The sequence below is a fragment of the Gigantopelta aegis genome, chromosome 4 (genome assembly GCF_016097555.1).
Source record: "Gigantopelta aegis isolate Gae_Host chromosome 4, Gae_host_genome, whole genome shotgun sequence".
Lineage (NCBI taxonomy): Eukaryota > Metazoa > Mollusca > Gastropoda > Neomphalida > Peltospiridae > Gigantopelta > Gigantopelta aegis.
In genome coordinates this window covers 28,005,881-28,028,917 of record NC_054702.1, presented here as the reverse complement: position 1 = coordinate 28,028,917, position 23,037 = coordinate 28,005,881, and the positions used below count along the sequence as shown (strand labels likewise).

At 35.5% G+C, this 23,037-nt stretch overlaps 1 protein-coding gene and 1 long non-coding RNA gene across 2 annotated transcripts; both read left to right on the top strand.

Annotated features, from left to right (window-relative positions):
* Nucleotides 1–3,159: 3,159 nt before the first annotated feature.
* LOC121369775 (ribonuclease Oy-like) lies at nt 3,160–18,729 on the top strand. The gene is made up of 8 exons (XM_041494834.1): nt 3,160–3,287; nt 5,820–5,934; nt 8,397–8,478; nt 11,406–11,461; nt 13,083–13,155; nt 14,163–14,230; nt 14,722–14,835; nt 18,651–18,729. The coding sequence occupies exons 2-8, from the start codon at nt 5,873–5,875 to the stop codon at nt 18,727–18,729; spliced, it is 534 nt and encodes a 177-aa protein (XP_041350768.1). The 5' UTR covers nt 3,160–3,287; nt 5,820–5,872.
* A 784-nt stretch (nt 18,730–19,513) lies between these two features.
* LOC121371989 lies at nt 19,514–22,109 on the top strand. The gene is made up of 2 exons (XR_005957872.1): nt 19,514–19,711; nt 20,831–22,109. It is a non-coding gene; the product is annotated as an uncharacterized LOC121371989 (long non-coding RNA).
* Nucleotides 22,110–23,037: the final 928 nt, after the last annotated feature.

Below are 23,037 nucleotides of genomic sequence, written 5' to 3'. Positions count from 1 at the left end.
GGTCGATGCAAGTGGTTTACACTACCCATTGAGCCATGCCTCGACTGGGATCCGAACCCAGTACCTACCAGCCTGTAGACCGATGGCCTGCCACGACGTCACCGAGGCCGGTAAAATATTTACTGTTTCATTGAATTAAGAGATAACCATATGGAGTTTTCAGATTTGTTGGTGTTATTGTCTATTTGATCCCGGAAAAAGAATGTAATTAAGAACGGGAATGTAACACCAATCACAACAGTATTATACAGTTTACAATTAAAAATGATTTTATACTAAATTGCGGTTGTATTGTTTTGTGTTTTGTTTTGTTTTGTTTTGTGTTTGTTTGTTTATTTGTTTGTTTGTTTTTATTGTGTAGATTCCTACCCCCTAAATAAACCCCCCCCCCCCCCCCCCAAAAAAAAAAAAAAACCGCCACAAATATTTAACACAGAGACAAAGACATTGTCTTGTTATAAAAATGCAGGTATAATTGGTAGTAACATGCGACACTGATTATTTGTACTATTATCTATTCCCACTTAAGTTAATATATTTTTATGTAATATCGGGCACGGCGGAACAGGAGGGTGTGTGTGTTGGCGGGTCTACTCAATCAACCCTCCCCCAATGTCTACATTTGATATGCGGTGTACACTTGAGATTAAAACCAGTACAGGGTCAGGTCAGGTCATAGAGCTTTACGTGCACATTCAGAGCAAGCTGTTGTAGCGCACGCCTGTCTTGGGCACAAGAGCCGGCCTTGGCCGGCTCCTTCGTCCAAGACAGTAGTACAGGGTAAAATATTTTTTTCTTAAATGGACTGCGATTTTCATCTACAGTGAAGGTTACTAACAAAAATACTCTTTAAATCATAAATGCCATGTGACACCTTATTTTCTTGCAGGTAGAGTAAAATTATTATGAAGTGACATATTTTTGTATGTGCTGAGTGCGTCGTTAAATGAAACAGTTCTTCTTTCCTTCAGTTAGGTCTCGCTTGGTTTCCTTTGGACAGTGGAGTCACCAAAAGTAGACGAACAAGATATGAATACGAGTAAATTTAGATGGAAACTGTAGCTCACTACACTCCCAGCTGTGATTTTCCGTAACCTGTATCGCTTGTCACAGCTACCTAGCCTGTCGGATGACATCCTGTTTTACACAAATTAGTTATATTAGGTTACCAGCACACCTGTGACGGAGACAGACATTTGAAAAGGGGTGTGTGAACGGTTATTGGGCTAAGCCTTAAATGTCGACAGTACATGGCAAATACTCCAGGGTGTATACTACCAAATCGAATCCCATAGACGACAATAGTAACATATGTGGCTGAACCTCCTACCTGCAGCGTATCAATCGATATAAATACGACGGATATAAATACTACCACCCCTCACCTTTGAAGTGAATCAGAAAAAGAGTTGGGTCAAGCTGCTCATTTCAGAAATAACGGGTAGCGTCTATGACTACCCTAGTTCCGCACAAAATTTGAGTAGGTGTTTTTTTACAGGTACCCCATACATGTTTCAAGCACAAGGCTACTTGACACAGTGGTAGGGCCTACTATATGGAATAGGAATAAAATTGCATACATTTTTTGCCCAGATGAAAAACACACTCACATTTATCACCAATAACAGGGCTTGGAGTGCCAACTTTTCCATCAAAAGTTGGGTGCACCTCAAAATTTGACCCATCCGGAAGTTATTTGGTTAGTACTACCTCCAGGTTTTGTTTAACATTTTTAAGGTCATTCTAATCGCACTCGGCACAGAAGAGAAAAACTGTCAATATAGTATCAGCTCTTATCTTTGTTTTCTCAATAATTTATCTCCCAGTTGAATAATTTATATCATCACACACACATGCGCATACACACAAACAACCACACCCACACACATACACGCGCGCGCGCGCGCACATACACACACACACACACAACCACACACACACACACACACACACACACACACACACGGCGTAACCATGAATGATCTCATTTTAGTATTTTACATGCTCTCCCTGAGCAACCAAACTCACTATGAGTCGTATGTAGGGCGACAGGAAAGTATAAAAGATGGCAGAAATGTTAGACTTCTAACTGGGAGTAAAAAATTGATATCTATAATCATCATAGTAATAGTCTTCACAAACGGGCCATATGTCACGGCAGTCCATTTATCATGCAGGTGATGGTGAGATTTGGCCCGCATAATTTCGCGCATGCGCAGTTAAACGTACAGTGCCGCATATCACGCCGGGCCGTATGTCATACCACACAAGGATGCGAACAAAGTACCTACCAGCCTTAAGTGCGATGGCTTAACCACTACAACACCGAAGCCGGTGCCTCAGTTATATCAGTTTTGTTGATACATGTTAAAGGGACACACCCTAGTTACGGCTATTTGTTAACCATTACGGCGGTTTTTTTTTGCTATTAAACCCCATTTTTCACAAATAAAATTGCACTTTACTTACATTTTATTATTTAGAATACACATTTCCATTCACCTGAAGTGCTTTTTGGTAATCCTGATGTTTGTAAAACCACGAAATGCATTTTTTGCATTTTTTCACAAGACGTTCTGTCGAGAAAAAACCGTTAAGCAAGCGAGGTCCAATCTATTTTTAATGTCACAGACGTTGGTATATCACGTGACCGTTATCATTTTGGTTCGGTTTGTTTTCTCGTGCACGGTTCGCGTAATCAACATCCGATTTGTTGTTGTTCATTTGTGAGAATTTTCTTCACAGTTCGTGAACATTTTCAGTAACAATAAAGTTCAGACAAGTAAGTGTCTCAATACAAAACGTTACAAAGTAAAACCAATAATTTTGCTAAGTCTTACGATATCTGGAGAGGGGATACAACCAGGACAGAACAGTTGGAACATGTCCAGGAGAGGTGAAACGAACGCACCCCAAGTCTGTGAAATTTGTCGTGACGTAGGCATTGTTGTGCTTCGAGCGACATCTACCGGTGACATCAGAATACTAACTTTCAAAATTATTTCAAGCAACTGGGACATGGGGATTCCCATGGTATTTATCGATATAAAACCTGCTTTTTCACTCCATTTGATAAAAACGTGATCTAAGTGTGTTACAGGTTTGTAGATTAACCAAATTATAATTTATTTTCGCTGGATGGAACTAGGGTGTGCGGCTTTAACGTTATCGGCAATGGAAATTGGTTCGGACCAATGGAACCTGCACGAAGATTGTTTTCCATAAAATCTTTTAATAGTTACTTTCCCTTTCAGGACTCGTGACACAGAATACCTTTGACCCGCTGCGTAAGTTGCCGAAGTGACATTTTATTGTAAACATATGTGATCTTACAAGACAAATACGCTAAAGCCAAAATAAAGTTATGCACCAGTTAATGAGTCCCTAAGCTTACTGAGTGAATTTATTAACTTCAACAGTTTAACTTTAAGCTAACTCAGTACTGCAGCTTGCTTTGTTTATTCTTGATAACGAACGCTGACATTGACTGATCGGTGAGTGATGCAGAACAATTGATATCATTAAACTTATTCCCATAGCCTGCACAGGGAACACCCTTTTTCTTCCTTTTTTTTTTCATACTGTGGAATTTACTACAAGTTTTTTTATTTATGTGCCGATTGTTATCTAAATTGGACTCAAAAATAGTAATGTTTTTTGTTATTTCCAAAACACTTAAAAAAAAAAAAAAAAAAGTTTGTAAATAATTTCATTTTGGTTTGAAAAAAACAAAAAAAAACAAAAACTATTTTTGTGTCCAATTTAGAAAACAATCTGCTCAGAAATTGTAGTAAACTTGTAGTAAATTCCATAACATGAAAAAAGGCTTTCTTTGTGGGACGGACTATAGACAGATTTTTATTTATTACTAGTATTTATTTATTTTTGTGTTAATGTGATGAAACATAGTAATAATATAACTGCCATTATATTATTAAGTACTATGCTTTCTACATTTGAATTTCAATGATGTCTGTATTTGAATGACAACTTTGCATCTTTCTGAAATAAATATATTAAATTATTTTCCATAAAATATGATTACCAATAAGGTCCACAGGTATCAGTATTATAATTGATTTGAACACAGTAAAATGTACAGTTGGATTAGGGTTTAATTGACGAAGCACTGGGGCAAGTTGACTAGACAGATTGGGTTGGAGGGACAACTCTGAGACAGGAAGGAAGGAAGGAAATGGTTTATTTAACGACGCACTCAACACTTTTTATTTACGGTTATATGGTTAAGGACATATGGTTAAGGACCACACACACATTGAGGGAGGAAACCCGCTGTCGCCACTTCATGGGATACTCTTTTCGATTAACAGCAAGGGATCTTTTATATGCACCATCCCATAGACAGGATAGCACATACCACAGCATTTGATGTACCAGTCGTGGTGCACTGGCTGGAGCGAGAAATAGCCTAATGGGCCTCTGAGACACAGACAGCAGGTTTCTGAAAATTGTTAGAACTAAAGTTTTGTTTGCGCATTGCTCATGTAAGTACAGTTTGTGTAACCCATTTTTCATTTGCGCATTGAATTCGTGACATCATTTACATGTTCATGATCGGTTACATAAAAACAAAATGGGTTACATGAATTTGTTTTTGCCTAACCCATAAATGGCTTACCCAAATTTTCAATTCTCAGAGGCTTGTAGACTGACTGTAAATAGATAATTATTTCTTACCCACTGGACAGGGTTATCAAGCTTTTGTACGGTGCTAGAAATATCTGTCTGATCCTATAGGGCTAGATAAATCTGTCTGACCCGAGGGCTAAACGATTTCTGCATATGTGTGACGTCATAACTCATGTTTTATGACGATTGACGTCATAACTCATGGTTTTCAAAATTCTGTTTGCCATTTCATGTTGTATCATTGTTTTAAAAATATTTAAACAAATTAATATTTTCAACTTTATATTTATTGTTACGTTGTTACATTTTTATGTCATTGCATAAGTTGGACTATATTTTTCAGCGTATGTTTAAATGAGTTTCATTGCTTGTAGTTGAAATGTTTACGAATCGTTCAGCAATAAACAAACCATACGTAGCATACAAAATTAATGTTTTGTTACTGTAATTAAATGGGCAAGAAAAAGAAGCAATCACCGTTATGAGGTATCTAGATAAGGCAATTCCAACTCTCGGGACAAAATGTTTTTTGTAAAGGTCTTGGTAAACCTTGGCCCTCACGAAAAAAACATTTTGTCCCTCGGGTTGGAATTGCCTTATCTATACCTTACAACAGTGCTAGATTCTATATATATATATATCTATATCTATATATACACACACACGAGATACATGTATGTACATGTAACTGAATTTATTTTGTGGTGAACGTTTTCTGTCTAAACATTTGAGGTATTGTGAGGTTTCCCATTTTCTTATATATACTGTAAATCAGGAAATGTTAAAGAGAATAAAACATTAGCGAGGCCATACAGGACTAATATTTTGTGACACTAAATTTAAAGAGACAACAGACTATCCTGAAAAATGTTTGTATGACTGAATTGTCGGTGATTAACTGAACACACAACAATGGTTACAATGGATAGCAAACAACAATAGTTAGCATGCATATTGTCAATTTTTATACTAAAATTCAGCTGTCTGTAATCTGCGTAACATCAAAATATCTAGAGCAAAAGTATTATTTAACCTGATCCAACAGCTTGAGCTTTTTCCTTTTTCAGTTTCCAATATGATGACCTTGCTAAAATTGTATGTTGCTAAATATGTGACTTATTTGGATTTCGCTTAATTTTAAGATTATTATTATTTTTTTTTTTTTTTAGATCTTGATGCAATTCTAATTAGAAAAAAAGAAAACTTTGAACTACTAACAAAGATGGTATACTGGTTTCAGTTTTTAGTGACAGCTGCTGTTCTACTCTCCTGCAGATGCCAAAGGTAATCAGTGTTCTCACTGGGTGAAAATTAAAGAAGGGCGGCCGCGCTGCATGATACCCTTGAAAAAATAAAAACAAAAATAAAGAAAAGCGGGGGGGTGGGGGGGGGGCTTGGTTACCATATTGTTGTGTGTTGGTAGACTTTGTCAACAAAATTTTATACAAAATACAAGCAGACTCGTCTTTTAATTGAACCGAAGATGTTATCGGTCTGAAATTCACAGGCAGTTCCGGTTTTGCTGAACCGATCAAAGTTTTAATATTATTTTAATAAAGATTTCAAGAGATACCAAAAACAATAAAGATGTTTGTAAAGTGATCCCCTAATGTCGTATACATTTTTTTTTTTTTCCATCTTTCATCGAATGAATCGATCGCTGTGGTAAAATATCGCCAGCGTATAAAAAGTAGTTTAGTTTTTGTAAAGGCGGTGTATGACCGTTCTGATCACGTGACAAATTTGGCGCCAATTGAGTGGGGTTTTTTTTAATTGGAGATTGCCGAATCCGTAAAAAAATAAAAATCACGAGTGTAGGAAGGTGCCAAAAAGTGTTGGGGGGGGGGGGGGGGGGGGGAGGCACACTTTATATTTACACTATTATAAAGCAAATATAAAGCAAAATACGCCAGTGAAAATGTTTTCATTGCTCAAATAAAGTATAACTTCTATTGTGTGTATTAATCCCCCCGCCCGGTAATCCGCATACGCTATAATTTCTATTGTGTGTATTAAACATACAAATGAATACAGGTATGGGACATAACAGAGGCTGTTAAAAATACTGTTAAATTATATTACAGTAAATGTTTCGTCAATTGCTTTTTCGTACACAATCGTGACAATGCAGCTAGTTTCCTTTGAAATCCCGTATGCAGACTGATCGTTGTTTTTTTTGTGTGGAAAAAAGTGTTTATTTGCCGATTTGGAAATAGCGGAGATAGGTGCTGTAAAATATAGTATGGTGCTGGAAAATAAAGAGGGCGCAGAAAAATAAAGGAGGGCGGAGAAAGTGAAAGGAGAGCAGCAAAATGCAATAGTAGGGCGGGCCGCCCAGCTTAAATGGAGCAGCGAGAACACTGAGTAATATTAAATAGTTTCAGCATAATTCAGACTGAAAGCTTTAATATAGGGGCCTACTTAGGCCATCATAAAGGTTTTTGGACTTGAGAAGTGACTGTATATAATGATTAATCCAGCTACAACATACATGAATTTGGAAGGGACATTTCATTTTTTATACACTGAGGTTGGCCAAAATGGTGGGGCATATCCCTGTCCTGTTTTTTTTAGATCTTGTATTAGTCCCCTACTTGTCCAGTTGTAGGGTACTGTAGGTTTCGTCTCTATCTTGTCTGTCTGTCCATCTGTCCCACGTATAGTTTTCCAAATGAAATGTTGTATATAGCTTTATTATGTACTGTTAAAGATCAAGTTTAATTTTCATGGCAATTTACCCAATTTTCACAGAGTGTGGCCCTTAAACTTAGGACGTACAAAATTTGTTGGGCCTGGTAGCGGACATGCATTGCAGACCTGTCTACCATACCAATTCATGCGAGAGTCTCCTGGAATATGGACCTTTTTCGCGATCTCCCGAGCAAACAATAAATATCCCGAGAAATAAAAAAAATGGTGGGGGGGTTTTCACCAAGGGTGTTGTGAAATACATAAAGGGAAATAATTCTCAATGGAAAATCATGAAAATGTGCGAAAATTACCATTTACGAATGGGGAATTGTGAAATAAAACCACATGATCAATGATTTAGCTGCCAATCAGACACCATTAGAGGTCTGAAAATGGCACCGAAACCATCAGCAGAAGCAAACTTCAGAAAGCTTAAACAAAAGAGTTTAGTTGTATTGTTTGGGGTGCACGATCCAAGGAAGTTTTTGCCTTTTGTACTACATGTATCTCCTCCACTAATTTTCTATCCGGTGATCTCAATGACATCAAGAAACATGTGAAAACTGCAAAACCACAGCAGATTGCAAAAGAGGTATTTTGCACACTGTAGCCATTTCCAACTTTATAAATAATGACACAGCAGCCATTCTAAACAAAGGAATAAAAGCAGAAGCACTTTTTTACTCTTTATTAGAATGTGAAATTATAATATTTATTCAATAAACCAAATCTCCTGCTTTTTCAATACAAATCTGCTTTTTGTGTTACCAAATATCCTTTTTCAATACAAATTTGCTTTTTCAATACAAATATCCTGCTTTTTCAATACAAATCTTCTTTTTCAATACAAATATCCTATTTCAATACAAATCTTCTTTTTCAATACAAATATCCTGCTTTTTCAATACAAATCTTCTTTTTCAATACAAATCTCCTGCTTTTTCTTAAATAAAGGTTGACAGGTCTGGTACTATTGCCATATTTTATTTTTAAAATGGGATTGTAGGGTGAAATTCACACATCTTAACATTCCTGTTTGGTTAATTTCTTTTCAGAACTGCTACAGACTATGACTGGGATTATTTTGTGTTTACACAGGAATGGCCAACTGCGATGTGTATACTTGCAAGGGAACAGGTACATGTAAATAAAAGGAAGGAAATGGTTTCCTTAACGACACACTCAACACATTTTATTTAAGGTTATATGGCGTCACACATATGATTAAGGACCGGACATATATACAGGCATCGAAATAAGTCGAGAATGGTCGTTCAGGTTACCGGGAGGTTACCACATGGGAGAAAAGTCAAGAACGGTGTTTCGTTCTCGACAAAAATTTCAACGTTACCTTTACAAACGTAAACCAGGCAATGTATTCCGGACTTCCGCGTTTCATTTTCTAGTAAGGAATTGCATCGATGTTCGCACGTATTTGTGCAATTGCAAACAATTATAGTCATTCCACATTTAAGCAACGTCCACTAGATAAATTTACTTCTGCATTTTGTTTTCTCGTACGAAATTGCACTGATGTTCGTGTGCACTTGTGTAATTGCAAGCAATTTTGGCAATCTGCGTTTAAGCAGCGCCCACTAGAAAATTTACTTCCAGATTTCTTTTCTCGTACCGATGTTCGCTCACACCGATTCAATTTCAGAACGTTAATAAATGCATGTATACTAAAATAATCATCTGGCACACATGTAAGGGCGTTAAAAAGTAGTAGTAACAGGAATTCAATTCTAACTATCATATAGTTGTGGTAACCTATAGATTACCAGGCTATATTTTGTGGTAACCTGTAAATGGGTTACCAGACACAATGCTTATTTCGATGCCTGTATATAGAGGGAGGAAACCTGCTGTCGCTACTTCATGGGCTACTCTTTTCAGTTAACAGCAAGGGATCTTTTATATGCACCATCCCATAGACAGAATAGCACATACCACAGCCTTTGATATACCAGTCATGGTGCACTGTCTGGAGCGAGATGTAAATAGGATTAGCATTGAATTGTACATTTGAGTCATGGTTCAGAGGTTTTAAAACATGCAAAGTGATGACAAATAAATAATATGTATACAAAGGTACAAATGAAACATAACAAATCTAATGTACCAGACTTCGACGTGGAATAAATTGAGGGTAGTTTTTAATTCCCCCCCCCCCCCACCCCCTAACTTTGATTATGAGGAGCTATACTGGAAATATATAAATCCACATTTTAAGGGAAACTAAAAAATATCTCTCCTTGTACTTTGCAATGCTAAAAGACTTGCAAAGAGGATGCTTTGTTGTCTAGCAGAGCCTAAGAGAACTTTGTGGGCACAATATTTCACGAGAACCGTTGTTTTGTTCGCGCGTGGGTTATGCAACTTTAAAGTCACGAGAACCGCCAATCGGTTATGTGGTGAACAATTACATTCTAAAATTAAAAGTACAATATGTCAGTAATGAAAGTAAAAATCAGTTTGTTTTTAAATACATTTGAAGCACCAATGTAGTACAGAACCGTAGTTCAAGTGTTTTTGGATTAGGTAGGCCTAACTCATCGGTTACGAGAACTATATTCACATAACTGAACAATCAGTTACCTAAATAAAACTCCATGAACTGACTTCAGTTTTCTGAGATTTTGAAATATTGTCCACTGCTTAGTATACCTTTGAATATGATACATGAAGGATGTAACTATGTATTATATTTACGTCTTTCTTGTATTATGTATGTGGATATCATGTTAATAAAAATGGGGGTGGGGGGGAAATTATGCATGAAGGTGTCCTTTTTAAATGTTGAATCTCCTCGCTGAATACTGTAGTTGCCCGAAGAAAGTTTTTAAACAGTACATCTTCTTCCTGAATACTGAAGGTGACATTTTTAATTGTTGCACTTCCTCCCTGGTAAGGGGAGGGATGTAGCCCAGTGGTAAAGTGCTCGTTTAATGCACGGTCAGTTTAGGATTGATCCTCGTCGGTGGGCCCATTGGGCTATTTCTCGTTCCAGTCAGTGCACCACGACTGGTATATCAAAGGCCGTGATATGTACTATCATGTCTGTGGGATGTGGCATATAAACGATCCCTTGCTACTAATGTAGCAGGTTTCCTCTCTAAGACTATATGTCAAAATTACCAAATGTTTGACATCCAATAGCCGATGATTAATAAATCAATGTGCTCTAGTGGTGTTGTTAAACAATACAAACATTTTTCCTCCCTGGTAAAAAAACTTAAACATCTACCCTGTTGTAACATGCCAGTTGCTCTTTGTCTGCTGCTGCTGTTCAGCTTTGCCATCTTTCAGTGAACTGTCTTGGAAGAAATCAGATGGTTTTTGGATTGAAGGTTTTCTAGCAAACGCAATCTGTTGCACATGAATGCCACTAATCATATATGCCATATGTGCCATATATGCAAGTTGTTCGAGGTCGGTGCTATGCCCCATTGATTCTGAATCAGCATTACTATGTCTATTTCATTCAGACAGGGCATTTGTATTGAAAGAAATATATAAATGTCAGTGTTTTTATTGAAAATACAAATGTTTTACTAATGTACTGATGTATATCTACTATAAAACTAAAATTTAGTTTTAATGTAAATTCAGATAAGCACTGGTTTAGGAAGCTGGGAGAAGCAGAGGGGCATGTCCCCCTCCCACTTTTCAGCAGCGATGGTTTTTATATATTTATACATGCAAGGGCAGACCCAGGAAACATTTTAGGGAGAGGACCAAAGGCAAAGGGTGCATAGAGCAACTCCCTGAAAAGGGCACTTCAATGAAAATTGTTAAAAAAAGAAGGCACTTTTATTTTTTAGGGGGGTGGACAGGTTCCCCTGGTCCCCTCCCTTGGATCCGCCCTTGGCGTGTATTTATATAGTCTGTGCCCCCTTTTTTGGCACCTTTCTACGTCCGTGATAAGTGTAGATTAATTTGAGTTTTAAGCCATGTTATACAACTGATTGGGTGAAAGCTGATAGGTGTGTACAACATTGAATGTGAAAATGTGTTACATAATGAAAATTTGCCTCTAATAATTGTTATTTTGTTTATTTCAGCATAACACATGTGTAGTACCTCCATCTGTAACAACATGGACAATTCATGGATTGTGGTATGTACATGTTCTCTGCTTCAGGTGATTTCAGAAAGCAGGACACAATATTCTATGCGAACCCTTGTTCTGTTAGCATGTTCGTTGCACCACTTGAAAATTGATGTGTACTGCAAACCATTTCCTGGGTGAATTGTGGCAGTCTAAATTTAAAAGCAGCAGACTTATTAGAATCACCAGAACTTTATTCTAGTATTCGAAATTTTTTATTTTCTGTGATGTAAACTGCTCCACCAGAAGAGTTTCATCAGCTGACTTGTAAAACAAAATAAAAGACTTGATAATGTAATAAACTATTTAAAGGCATACTGTCACAAATTTAAGGACCTTATTTCTCTAAAAATGGATAATAAATAAAAATTACATTAATTGTTGGAAATCAAAATGTCATGAAAAAATGGAGTATGGTGCTTATGAAGATGGTTGAATAAAGTACATTTAGGGACAAATCAAATTATTTTTGTTCAGGTAATACTTTGTTAGACCATAAAATAGGTCAGTGGTCTGTGACAATATGCCTTTAACTAAATATATTTCAATTTGCATTAATAGAACGAAATGGGGTTATAGTGTTTTTTTCTTGCTTAAAAAATCCAAAGAAAAAGTGCATATTATTAGGCTATTGGTAGGGTAAGTTGGAGCAAAAACGACCACTCACAATACCCAAGTGATAATTTTATTTTGTTTGGGCCTACGTAATTGGTCAGTTTTGTGATTTTAGATGGGAAAGTCTACTTAATCAAGGGGTTTACAGAATTATTTACAGTAATAAAGCAGGACAGCTGATAATGTCCATTACCATTTTAGAGGTGGCTGGTTATCCCACAATACCCTGTGATCTTAAAGCAGGCACATATTTTTTTGTGTCTTGACAGGTGACTGTCCAAATATACACCTGCCAATCAGGAACCAGAGGTACAGGTCACGGAAGAAAATACCAATTAACGAGAAAACACTCCAATTATCATTTCAGTACGTGGGTTAATGTATGGAAAAAAATAATACAGTTATTTTGACTATGGTGGTTTATTTTGTGTTGAAAAACAATATATACTTATTGTTGGCTTACTGGATGGATATTATAACAGAACATTGCGATGCATTGGAAAAATCAGGTACACTTGTTTCTTCAGTTCTAAGACTAATTCCTGATGTGACACGTTAAGTATTTTGTAACCACCGGCTCACCAGGAAGCATATTTACTGGGATGGTACAAAATGGCTGCACCCATTATATATAATAGACGTCACATTTAACCTTTTTATTAATTAAATATAAGATTATACTTGTTAATACAAGTATTAAGCAATAATGTGCATTATATATCGTTGAATATGCATACCAGTCCAAAAGCTTTGATTAAGCATTCCTTTAAGACTTTAAAAATTTTCTACATCTTTGATATGGCATTTCTTTGTAGTAGATCAACCAAAACATTCTGGCAAGTAGGCTACTGTACAGTACCAACAGATTCCTCAAAAGGTGTTAAATAAAAATCATACCATAATGCTAAAGTGAAGATAATTTTCATTTATAATTTCCATTATTAGACAAAAACTGACTTGAAATCCATGACACTATGGCTTTAAGTTTTCATTTTTCAGTTTGTTAATTTTTCAGGCCTGACAAGAAGTACACAAAAGGACCTTTGTTCTGCAACGAAAGCTGGCCCTTTAGTCCTGATGAGATAGACGTAAGTTTTTTGCTGGACTAATAACACTCCATCGTATGTAATATGTGGTCATGACCGCATATGATGAAGTCTTTTTCTTTCATCCACTTGATAAATAAACCATTATTTTACATGCACAAACAAAGATGGCTGAAAAAGTAACTTCTTTATTTGACCATTTTATCATAAATAAACTACACTATCATATTTGCCGCATCTGTTTCATGTGTTAAATATAATTTAACCCTATAAATTAACAAGATAGCTTTTATAATGAAGGTTTTAATAACAAAATATGGATCTAAAACTAACCAACTTGCATTAATATGACATAATATATTACCAGCGAAGTAATACTCCCCATGTTAAACCCTTTGATGTCATAGCCTATACAAGACAGATTTATTCCGTATGGGTTGACCTCATGGAATGGATCTGTCTTGCATAGTTAGATATTCTTCTGATTCTTGTAATATTGTACTCGCTGGCCCTGTTGATATATAATTTTAAGAGATTTAATAACTGTGTTTATCCTACTGGTTTTAAAGGCTGAACTCGTGTTTTTATGTTTAGTTTTCTCCTGACGATGTCAACATTTAGTTGAAGAAACGTTGAGATTTTAAACTTGTAGTTTTAAACAGAGACATTACTTTTATTTATTTTTTATAATAAATATTCAGAGATATATACCAATTCACTAATTTTTTAATAAAAAATATTTGGTTGCCTGCCAGTACATGGTATTTAATGGACCACAGCTAGAAATGAAAGGTGCTTTTCTTAGCCTAATAGTCATGGACTAAAATGCTAAGTTAACCTTTGTTTTGTTTTTATTGACTTTTAGTATACACTTTGTACATAAAATTTGAAGAAAAAAAAACGTTCCCCATGCAGTTGTCGGGGAAACGGATTAACTTTATTCAGTTATTTTTATAGAATTTTAGTTTTGTTCATATTGTCAATAGTATATTTGTTCCTGTTGGGTTTTTTAAATATTATTTCATAAAAATTTATGTTTTTACTTTCAGAGTATTGTGCCGCAATTAAAAATATATTGGCCAAATTTATTTCCTGATACCTGTGAAGACTGTTTTTGGTAAGCTGAGCAATTCATTTTATATGTAAATATTTATAGACTAAGTGTAGTTAAAGAGTCAAAAGTAACAAGTAATATAAGTTTTACATCACTGTTAAACAAATATTTTTGGAATAATTTGATTGAAATTTAGTTTTGTAACAAGCACTCGCCTGAGGTGCGGTGGGTTGTAGGATTGAGTGTTCTGTCAATATGAAAATGCTTGCAAAAGATCACAAGATCTCTCTCTCTCTCTCTCTCTCTCTCTCTCTCTGTCTCTCTCTTTGTCTCTGTCTCTGTCTCTCTGTCTGTCTATCTGTCTGTTAGATAGCTAATAACTATATGGATTAACAGTAAGCTGAGATTTTATTATAATCATCATAAATCCCATTGTGCAGGTTACGCAGTATCTGCTCAGGATCTTTATATCCTGTAAGCAGTTTTTACATGCTGTGTATATTATGTAATTTTCAATAGAATGTTAACACTGATTCTTCAGTGTTTAATTTCAGGGAGCATGAATGGAAAAGACATGGCACTTGCAGTACAAACCTGAAAGCAACTCATAATGAGCTCCTTTATTTTAAAGCTGCTCTGAAACTGCAAAAGAAATATGACCTACGAAAGTAAGTACAAACATTATTAAACTTTTCTGTCTGTGTGTAGTTGTGTATTTTTTTGCCGATTCATATTGTTGAAATGCAAGTTGCATCACTAGTTTTTATACACCACTGTTAACAGAATGTATCATTTAAAGGCTGGTTATTATAGGCCTCTCATTCTCCACTTGTAAAAAGCAGGCAATCAATTTATCGTTCTCCTGATCATAATTTCGGATGGGGAATGGGACATAGCCCAGTGGTAAAGCACTCGCTTGATGTACGGTCAGTTTGGGATTGATCCATGTCGGTAGGCCCATTGGACTATTTCTGTTCCAGCCAGTGCACCACGACTGGTATATCAAAGGCTGTGGTATATTCTATTCTGTCTGGGGGATGGTGCATATAAAAGATCCCTTGCTACTAATGGAAAAGTGTAGCAGGTTTCCTCTCTAAGACTATATGTCAAAATTACCAAATGTTTGGCATCCAGTAGCTAATGATTAATAAATCAATGTGCTCTAGAGGTTTCGTTAAACAAAACAAACTAATTCCATGTGAAAATTTCCAAATAAGGAGATGAGTTCCACATATCATATTTCCTCAGATATACACCTGGGCACTTATTCCTTACAAAAGAGTCCCAAACCTGGTGCATATTTGAGGTCTGGCACTTATTTTTTCAAGCTAATTTTAGCAGTGGAAAATATAAAGTATAAATAAATATTTTAAATTCAAACTGTTACAAAATTCAAACAGTAAACACACAACAATCAATACACTTGTAATTTTCAACTCTAAAAATGAGAGTTACTGTTGAGGTGGTCTTATACTTATAGGACTACTCTTTTCACTTAAAGTCAATGTCATCGTTTATGAATAATCGGTTATTGGCCATCTTATTCAATGCTTATTGGAGGCCCAGTGTTAATTTTTTATTACATACCTATTCAATCTTACTATAGTGATAAAGGCCTTTTGAAACCGTGTAATAAATTTATTCTGTATCGCACATATGTGCAATCTGGACCGGAACTTTTAAATGGGGAATTCCCTTTTTCTTTTTACAGCAGTTAGCGCCTTTTATTTACTTACGTCATATATGACTTACAAATGACGTCATACTGTATTTGAAACATTACACAAGGCTGCCGCAGAGTATGATTCTTAACGTTAAATGAATCCATGAAAGGAGTTTTGATCATAGATTTAACAAAGTGCTGTTATGACGTTAAATTAAAAACCATTTTTGTAAAACATAAATGAAGGTATGTAATAAATATAGAACTTCACATATGTTGTTTTCTCTTCCTATTTATTGCACTCGTTTATTTTGCGAAAGAACATACCACTCGACTGCTATGCGGTCTCGTGGTATATATTCTTATGCAAAATAAACTTGTGCAATAAATAGGAAGCAAAAACAACGTATGTGACTATAGACATTAACAATACCTAACTAACCAACACCCCTTGCCTGTATGCCTCCTGGATGGATAAGCGACCATAAGCTCTCGACCAGGACCATGCAATCCACCCCCGGAAGACCAACGGCAGGGGGTAGCGGCACGTTAGTATAAACCTAGCTAGGTTAAAATTAGATAACTATACACATAAATGTTTTTATTAGATTCGTGATTGGCAATTGGTATATCACACTCTCTAGTGAAATAGTGGCCCTTAAAAGGGCCATTTTTTCTTTAAATACTACCGTGGCCTGATAGTATTATGAATGCAGAAGAACTACTTCCGCATTCCACGGGCATTGAAATGGACTCCGTCCTCCATAAAATCATCTGGGTATTTAGTCGACAAGGGCACTAAGTTGCATCATATAGCCTTCTTCATACCCCAATTCACAGCATTTCTCAACGTGTTAAACAAGGCTATTGTCATCTCGGGGGACTTCTTAAAAATCCACCATCACACAGACTCTCTCCACACCCTTGTTCAGCAACCGCCGACGAAACACCAGCAGACGATCAATTATGTCCTTAGGGGCAGTCCCAGGAGCAATGTCGTTCCCGCCCAGGTGCACTATAACCAAAGATGGCTGATAGTCCACTACAGCTCTAACCATATCCCCCCCACCTGCTGCTGATGCTCCCTTGCACCTGCCAGTGCAGGCAGTCCCTCCTCTCCCCCCCCCCCCCCCCCCCCCACCTTTCCTGTCATGGACGGAAGAGCCAGCCAAGGTCGGCTCTTGTGCCCATGATAGGTGTGCACTACAACAGTTTGTTCTGAATGTGCACGTAAAACCCTATGACCTGACCTGACCTAATGTATGTGAAGTTCTGTATATGTATTAGAGAAAATACAGTATAAAGGTAAATGATAACAGGCAAGTGTAGATACACTCACCGTGCACTTCCCATCTTTGGGTGAGTATGAGATGAGTATAAGCAGCTGCTCATCTGTCATGCCTAGGCCTGTATTAGTGAGTTGTAACGGGTTTCTTCTGAAGAGTACATTTCAAAATTACCAAAAGTTTGACATCCAGTAGCTGATTATTAACAGTGTTCTCGCTGGGTGAACATTAAAGGAGGGCAGCTGCATGACACCACACTCTTCAAATAAAAAAAGGGGTGGGAAGCTTGGTTACCATATTGTTGTGTGTTGGTCAACTTTGTGGAAAGACATACTCCTTATTTTGCCTATAAAAAATAAAATGTTTTCATTGCTCAAATAAAATATAACTTTTATTGTGTGTATTAAACATACAAATGGATACAGGTATGGGACAAAATAGAGACTGTTAGAACTTTTTTCACAGTTGCGAGAGGCTGTTAAAAATACTTTTAAATTATGTTACGGTAACTGTAGTAAAAATTTTGTCAGTTGCTTTTTCGTACACACAACGTGGCTTGTTTCCTTTGATGTCCATTGTGCAAACTGATCGCTGTTGTTTTTTTATGTGTGGAAAAAAGTGTGCATTTGGAAATAGCAGAGATAAGTGCTGTAAAATATAGTAGGATGCGGGAAAATAAAGAGGGGCGTAGAAAAATAAAGGAGGGCAGCAGAACATGAAAGGAGGACGGCAAAATGCAATAGTAGGGTGGGCCGCCCTGCTTAAATGGAGCAGTGAGAACTCTGATTAATTAGGCCTAGGGCCGAATTCACAAAGCCTGTTTATGTCTTATTCAATTCTTTATTCACTCAGACCATATACATGGTACATGAGGTAATATAATAATATAATATTTACAAAGTGAACAAGTTACAGACATATACAGATAACATTTGGAGAACAAAGTATAATAAATAAATAATACAGTAAATACATGTACTCATCTTCATTTCTAGATCACATTCTTGTTAAACCTTGTTTAATGTAATCACATAGTTTTATTAATACATGTTTACTCTGCTTATTAAAAAGTATATTCATTTTGTTAACATTTGGCTGTATATAATAATAATTAGATAAATAAAGTACTCTAATATCATTTACAAACGTGTAACTACATACATCATACATTTACAATTCTTAAACACCTGTGTTTATGTCTTACAAACGTGTAACTACGTACATCATACATTTACAATTGTTAAACACCTGTGTTTATGTCTTACAAACGTGTAACTACGTACATCATACATTTACAATTTTTAAACACTTGTGTTTAAGAAAAACAGACTTTGTTAGTTTGGCACTTCTTCTTGCCTCTAATTGTCAGTACATTTTACTTTAAGTTTAAATGGAGTCATTAACGGGATTTCTTGGCTTGGTGCTTTTTGTTTGTTGGGGAGGGGGGGGGGGAGGGTAATACTTTTTGTTGTTTTTTTATTCACAGGTCTGTGTTTTTCATCAGTTGATTATTTATTTCTTATTTCTATTTTAGACTTTTAAAAGAAAACGGAATTGTACCAAGCGAAAGTGAAACATACAGGGTCAGTTTTCAGTTTGAAATATTTTTATAATTATGGTACCAGTATTTAACTGTATAGTGTCAACTTATTTTTAAACGGACCATCCTGAATATGATGCTACTGTAAAGTGTTTCCAAATAATACAGCCTTTTAAACAATTAAAATTACTACATATTAAATACATTTTCTAGTTTTCTAGTTTTCAACTTCAGTGTCTGTATATCCAATATGTGTTTGTTCATCGTAATGTTTACTGGATCCATTCAGCTGATTTGGTTTTTTCTCATTCCAACTAGTGCACTACAACTGGAAAAAGGCTGTGGTATGGGTTTCCCTGTCTGTGGGAAAGTGCATATAAAAGATCCCTTGCTGCATTAGATAAAATGTAGCGTGTTTCCTCTGATGACTACGAGTCAGAATGACCAAATGTTTGACATCCAGTAGCCAATGATTAATTAATCAATGTGCTCCAGTGATGTCGTTAAACAAAACAAAAGTTTACTGGGCTGGCTCTGGGTCAGCAGAAAAGTTTGCCAAATTATTTATTAAACTTCAAAAACTGCAGAGACCAACAAAGTATCTATCATTATATGAAATGCTTTCTCCAAATTAAAATAAATTTGCAGTTGGCGAATTTGGTGAATGCCAGAGCAAAGTAGCTGAAAATTAATTTTACTTCCTAATATCAGACTTTGGCTATTACTCTCACTTCCCAGCAATCTCCAGAGACTAGTCAAAGGAGGGTAATATTTACCTGCCGTTATACGTGTACATGCAAAGTAACAATGGATCTTTTATATGCATTTTACAGTAAGCAGGATAGCACATGCCACAGCCCTTGATATACATGTGTACCTGTTGTGAGGTACATTGTTTTTGTTAGTACTGTAACTGCTGATATTATCATTATTTTTCTGAGTAATTTAAGGCAAAGTTTAATAAAAGTTTAAATTATATTGAATTTCAGGTTAGTCAAATATGGAAAGTGCTCACAGCTTCACTTGGAGTTCGCACAAACATTACATGTGTATCTGTAAGTATATAGCTTACAAAATATTTTTTTTTTTTTAAAAAGTATACATAAAAATATATGTTTCCACTGAAACCACCTTAAAATTTTAAATTACATAAAAATATTTAAAATATTCAACGTTAGTCTAAAAACCAACATCCTCAGGAGAATAAACAAAGTGCTGGGCATATAACTAGTAAGGTATAAAATAAAGAATGCCAGCTTGGAAATTAAAAACACAAAGCTAGGTAACAAAACAGGAGCTGACCAATAGCATGACAATAAAATTAAAGAATAAAGGGGTATAACAAGTCTTAGTTGTTAAAGCCAGTAAACGTTTTTAACTTTTAACACTCCCCCCTCTCGTTCCGAGTACAGTTTCTGTCTCTAGTCGGAAATCGTGCTCGAAACAAGCAAGCTTGAACATTAAATTGATATAAGCAGGTTAATTCCCGACATCTGATCGGACAGTCATTTGTGGGCATACATACATACATACATACATACATACATCTATGTATGCAACAGTCAACCTCGACATACATACAATATATAGATATTCATACATCAATACATACGGCATGGGGACAATTTGTGAGGCCAGAAAGGATTTAATTATCCCCTGCACTAGTGCGTTAACTGGCAAAGTTTGCAAGTAAGGCAGTATATGACATACGATGAAGCACAGTTGAGGGTATTTTTTATTTTAAACGTTTTACTAGGACCTAAAATATATATTTATTGACACAAAAAAATATATTTATTGACATTTGATTTGACAAACTGTCTATATCATTGTAAGTACAGTAACTATTGTAGTCAAATGTCAACAATTCATTCCATATCACTGGAAGATATCTGAAGCTAATTTTGCATCTCGATCAACAAAATGTTATAATATTTTTTAAAGTTTACAAACTGTGATGTTGTCTGTCATTCTGTCTGTCTATTTATGGGCATGTTTTGTGCTCAGGTGTTTGTAAATATATGTAGTTACAAGTATGCAAGATAAAAACAGGCTTTGAAAATTGACAATGTTTTTAGAGGATCAGGTCATTCTAAATGTTAAATTCTCCTTCACCCAGGAATACAAATCTGAAACAACTTTATGTTAATTAAGATTTCTTCTTCTTTTTTCAGCATGATAGGAATTCTTACCTGGGTCAGATCAAAATCTGTCTTAGTAAATCATTTGGTTTACTGGACTGTGGGGTAATGCATACTGCTAGAAACGTTTCATCAAAATTTAGTGATTTCTTTGAAGAATGCCGGCATGGGGAGGAAACCGATGTTTACTACACACTTCCTCCATCTTCTCCATGGCAACAGCAGATTGGTATTATTTCGGCATAGTTCTCCATGACAACAACAAATCAGCGTTACATGTTTGTTTATATTTCTCAGGTTTTATGCATATCATAAATATCTTATGAGACTTTTTTTCTCATTAAAAAAGTGCATATTTTGTTGCGAGTAGTTAATTTACATATTATTAAATAAAAAGGTAAAAATTGCACACCTAATGATACGAGTGCCTTACAAACGTTTTTCTTGGATGGGATTTAGCTCAGTTGGTAGAGTGATTGCCTGATGTGCTCAGTTAATAATTTTATTGTAAAGTTAACCTTTAATAGAAGAGAACTGTATTTACACTTAGGCGGTTCTGCAATGGAACAATGCAATGGTAAGAGAAACAAACTACACAAAATTAATTACGGACCAGGCTAGGGATTTTCGAAGCTATCTTAGCGTAACAAAATCGTAAAACCATCATAGGCTATGACTTCACTACAGCACATAATGGTTTTACGATTTCGTAGCGTTAAGATAGCTTCGAAAATATGGGCCCGGTAGACTTTTGGTATTTTGGTGCCTGTGTTTTATTATTTTAGTAAGTTTTGATCACAGATGACGTTAAACACTATTTCAGTAAAATCTGACCCATGATACATGCAAAAACCTTGCACATAGTAGGTTTTTCATGCATTTATGAAAATTACAGAAATGCTCATTTGGCTAGGAATCGTTACATGTTTGTAATGATACTTGATATTTTGTTTGGTCTAAATTGTTGTTTTAAATTATCAATTTTAAGAACATTTCAAATTGTTGACACCTTACAATGGAAGATGGGTTTTTTCTGGGGGGTTTTGTTTTTTTACCATATTTAAAGAATAATGCAAAATATATCTACTGGCCCTTGCTTAATTTTGTTCAGTTAATCAGAGTAGGACAAGATGTTAACAGGAGGTTATTAACTATATTGAATACAATTCTTGATATATCTCTGTGTGTGTGTAGGTAGGTATTTATGTAGGTAGATTACCCACATCGTTTGTAATAAACAGTTACCCGGTACATAAATATTGTATTTTTCCAGGCTATCTTTATGACATGGGTCATAATAAAACATTGAATACTCTTATGGCCCACTTCTGACGTCACTAGTCTGTGTATTAGTTACATTGTACAAGCTTGTGGCAGTTGTGGAAAGTGAAATGTATCAAAATAAATACATTGCATGATATTTTAGTACATGTATATTGACGTCCAAATGAAACTATACCAAGAAACATTGGTTTCAATTTTCTTTATAATTTGGATAAAAGAAATGAAATGGTCATTCAATATGTTTGTGCTTTTATGGAAAAAAAATTCACAACATGCCAGAAAGACCATTCTCCTGAATATATGTTTTTTAAACAAGCAATATATTTTGGGTTTTCTTCAGTAATCTCTCAGTCTTGGTATAGTTTCTTTTGTACGGCAGTATAATAATTACATGGATAAAAATAATTTAAAAAATTGGGTTGTCCTCCATTATTTAAATATATTTAAGTCAATGCTATGTCCATCAAAATCATTATTTGTGATGCAAGAGATTACCACAATACTAGTATATATATTTAATTCAAATGTTAATACCAGTGATACAGATTGCAATACACCCTACCTATAACAAAACGCCACACTCTGTTGTATGTACGGTATTTAAAGTGGCCACAGGAATAACTGGTGATGTCACATGTTTTGGTGAAGTGATATTTTTTTATTTTAAAGTTTACAACTCTGCAACCATGGAATTTACCAACAACATTTAATGGCCTACCACAATTATAGGTTTTTAATTTAGTGTGTCATTGTGACCTTGACATACACAACCGTGATAATACTGACTAACTGTTTGCACATCATAGGTTATTACTGTAGACCCTTCATTTGTTGTCAGTCCAAAGCTGTGATCCCTTGGTTTTTGATATTTTTAAACATTGAATCACATTTTACGGACACCTTTGCTTGTCTCTGTTGGTAGATCAATCAAAGCCAACAATATGTCATGTCCAAAT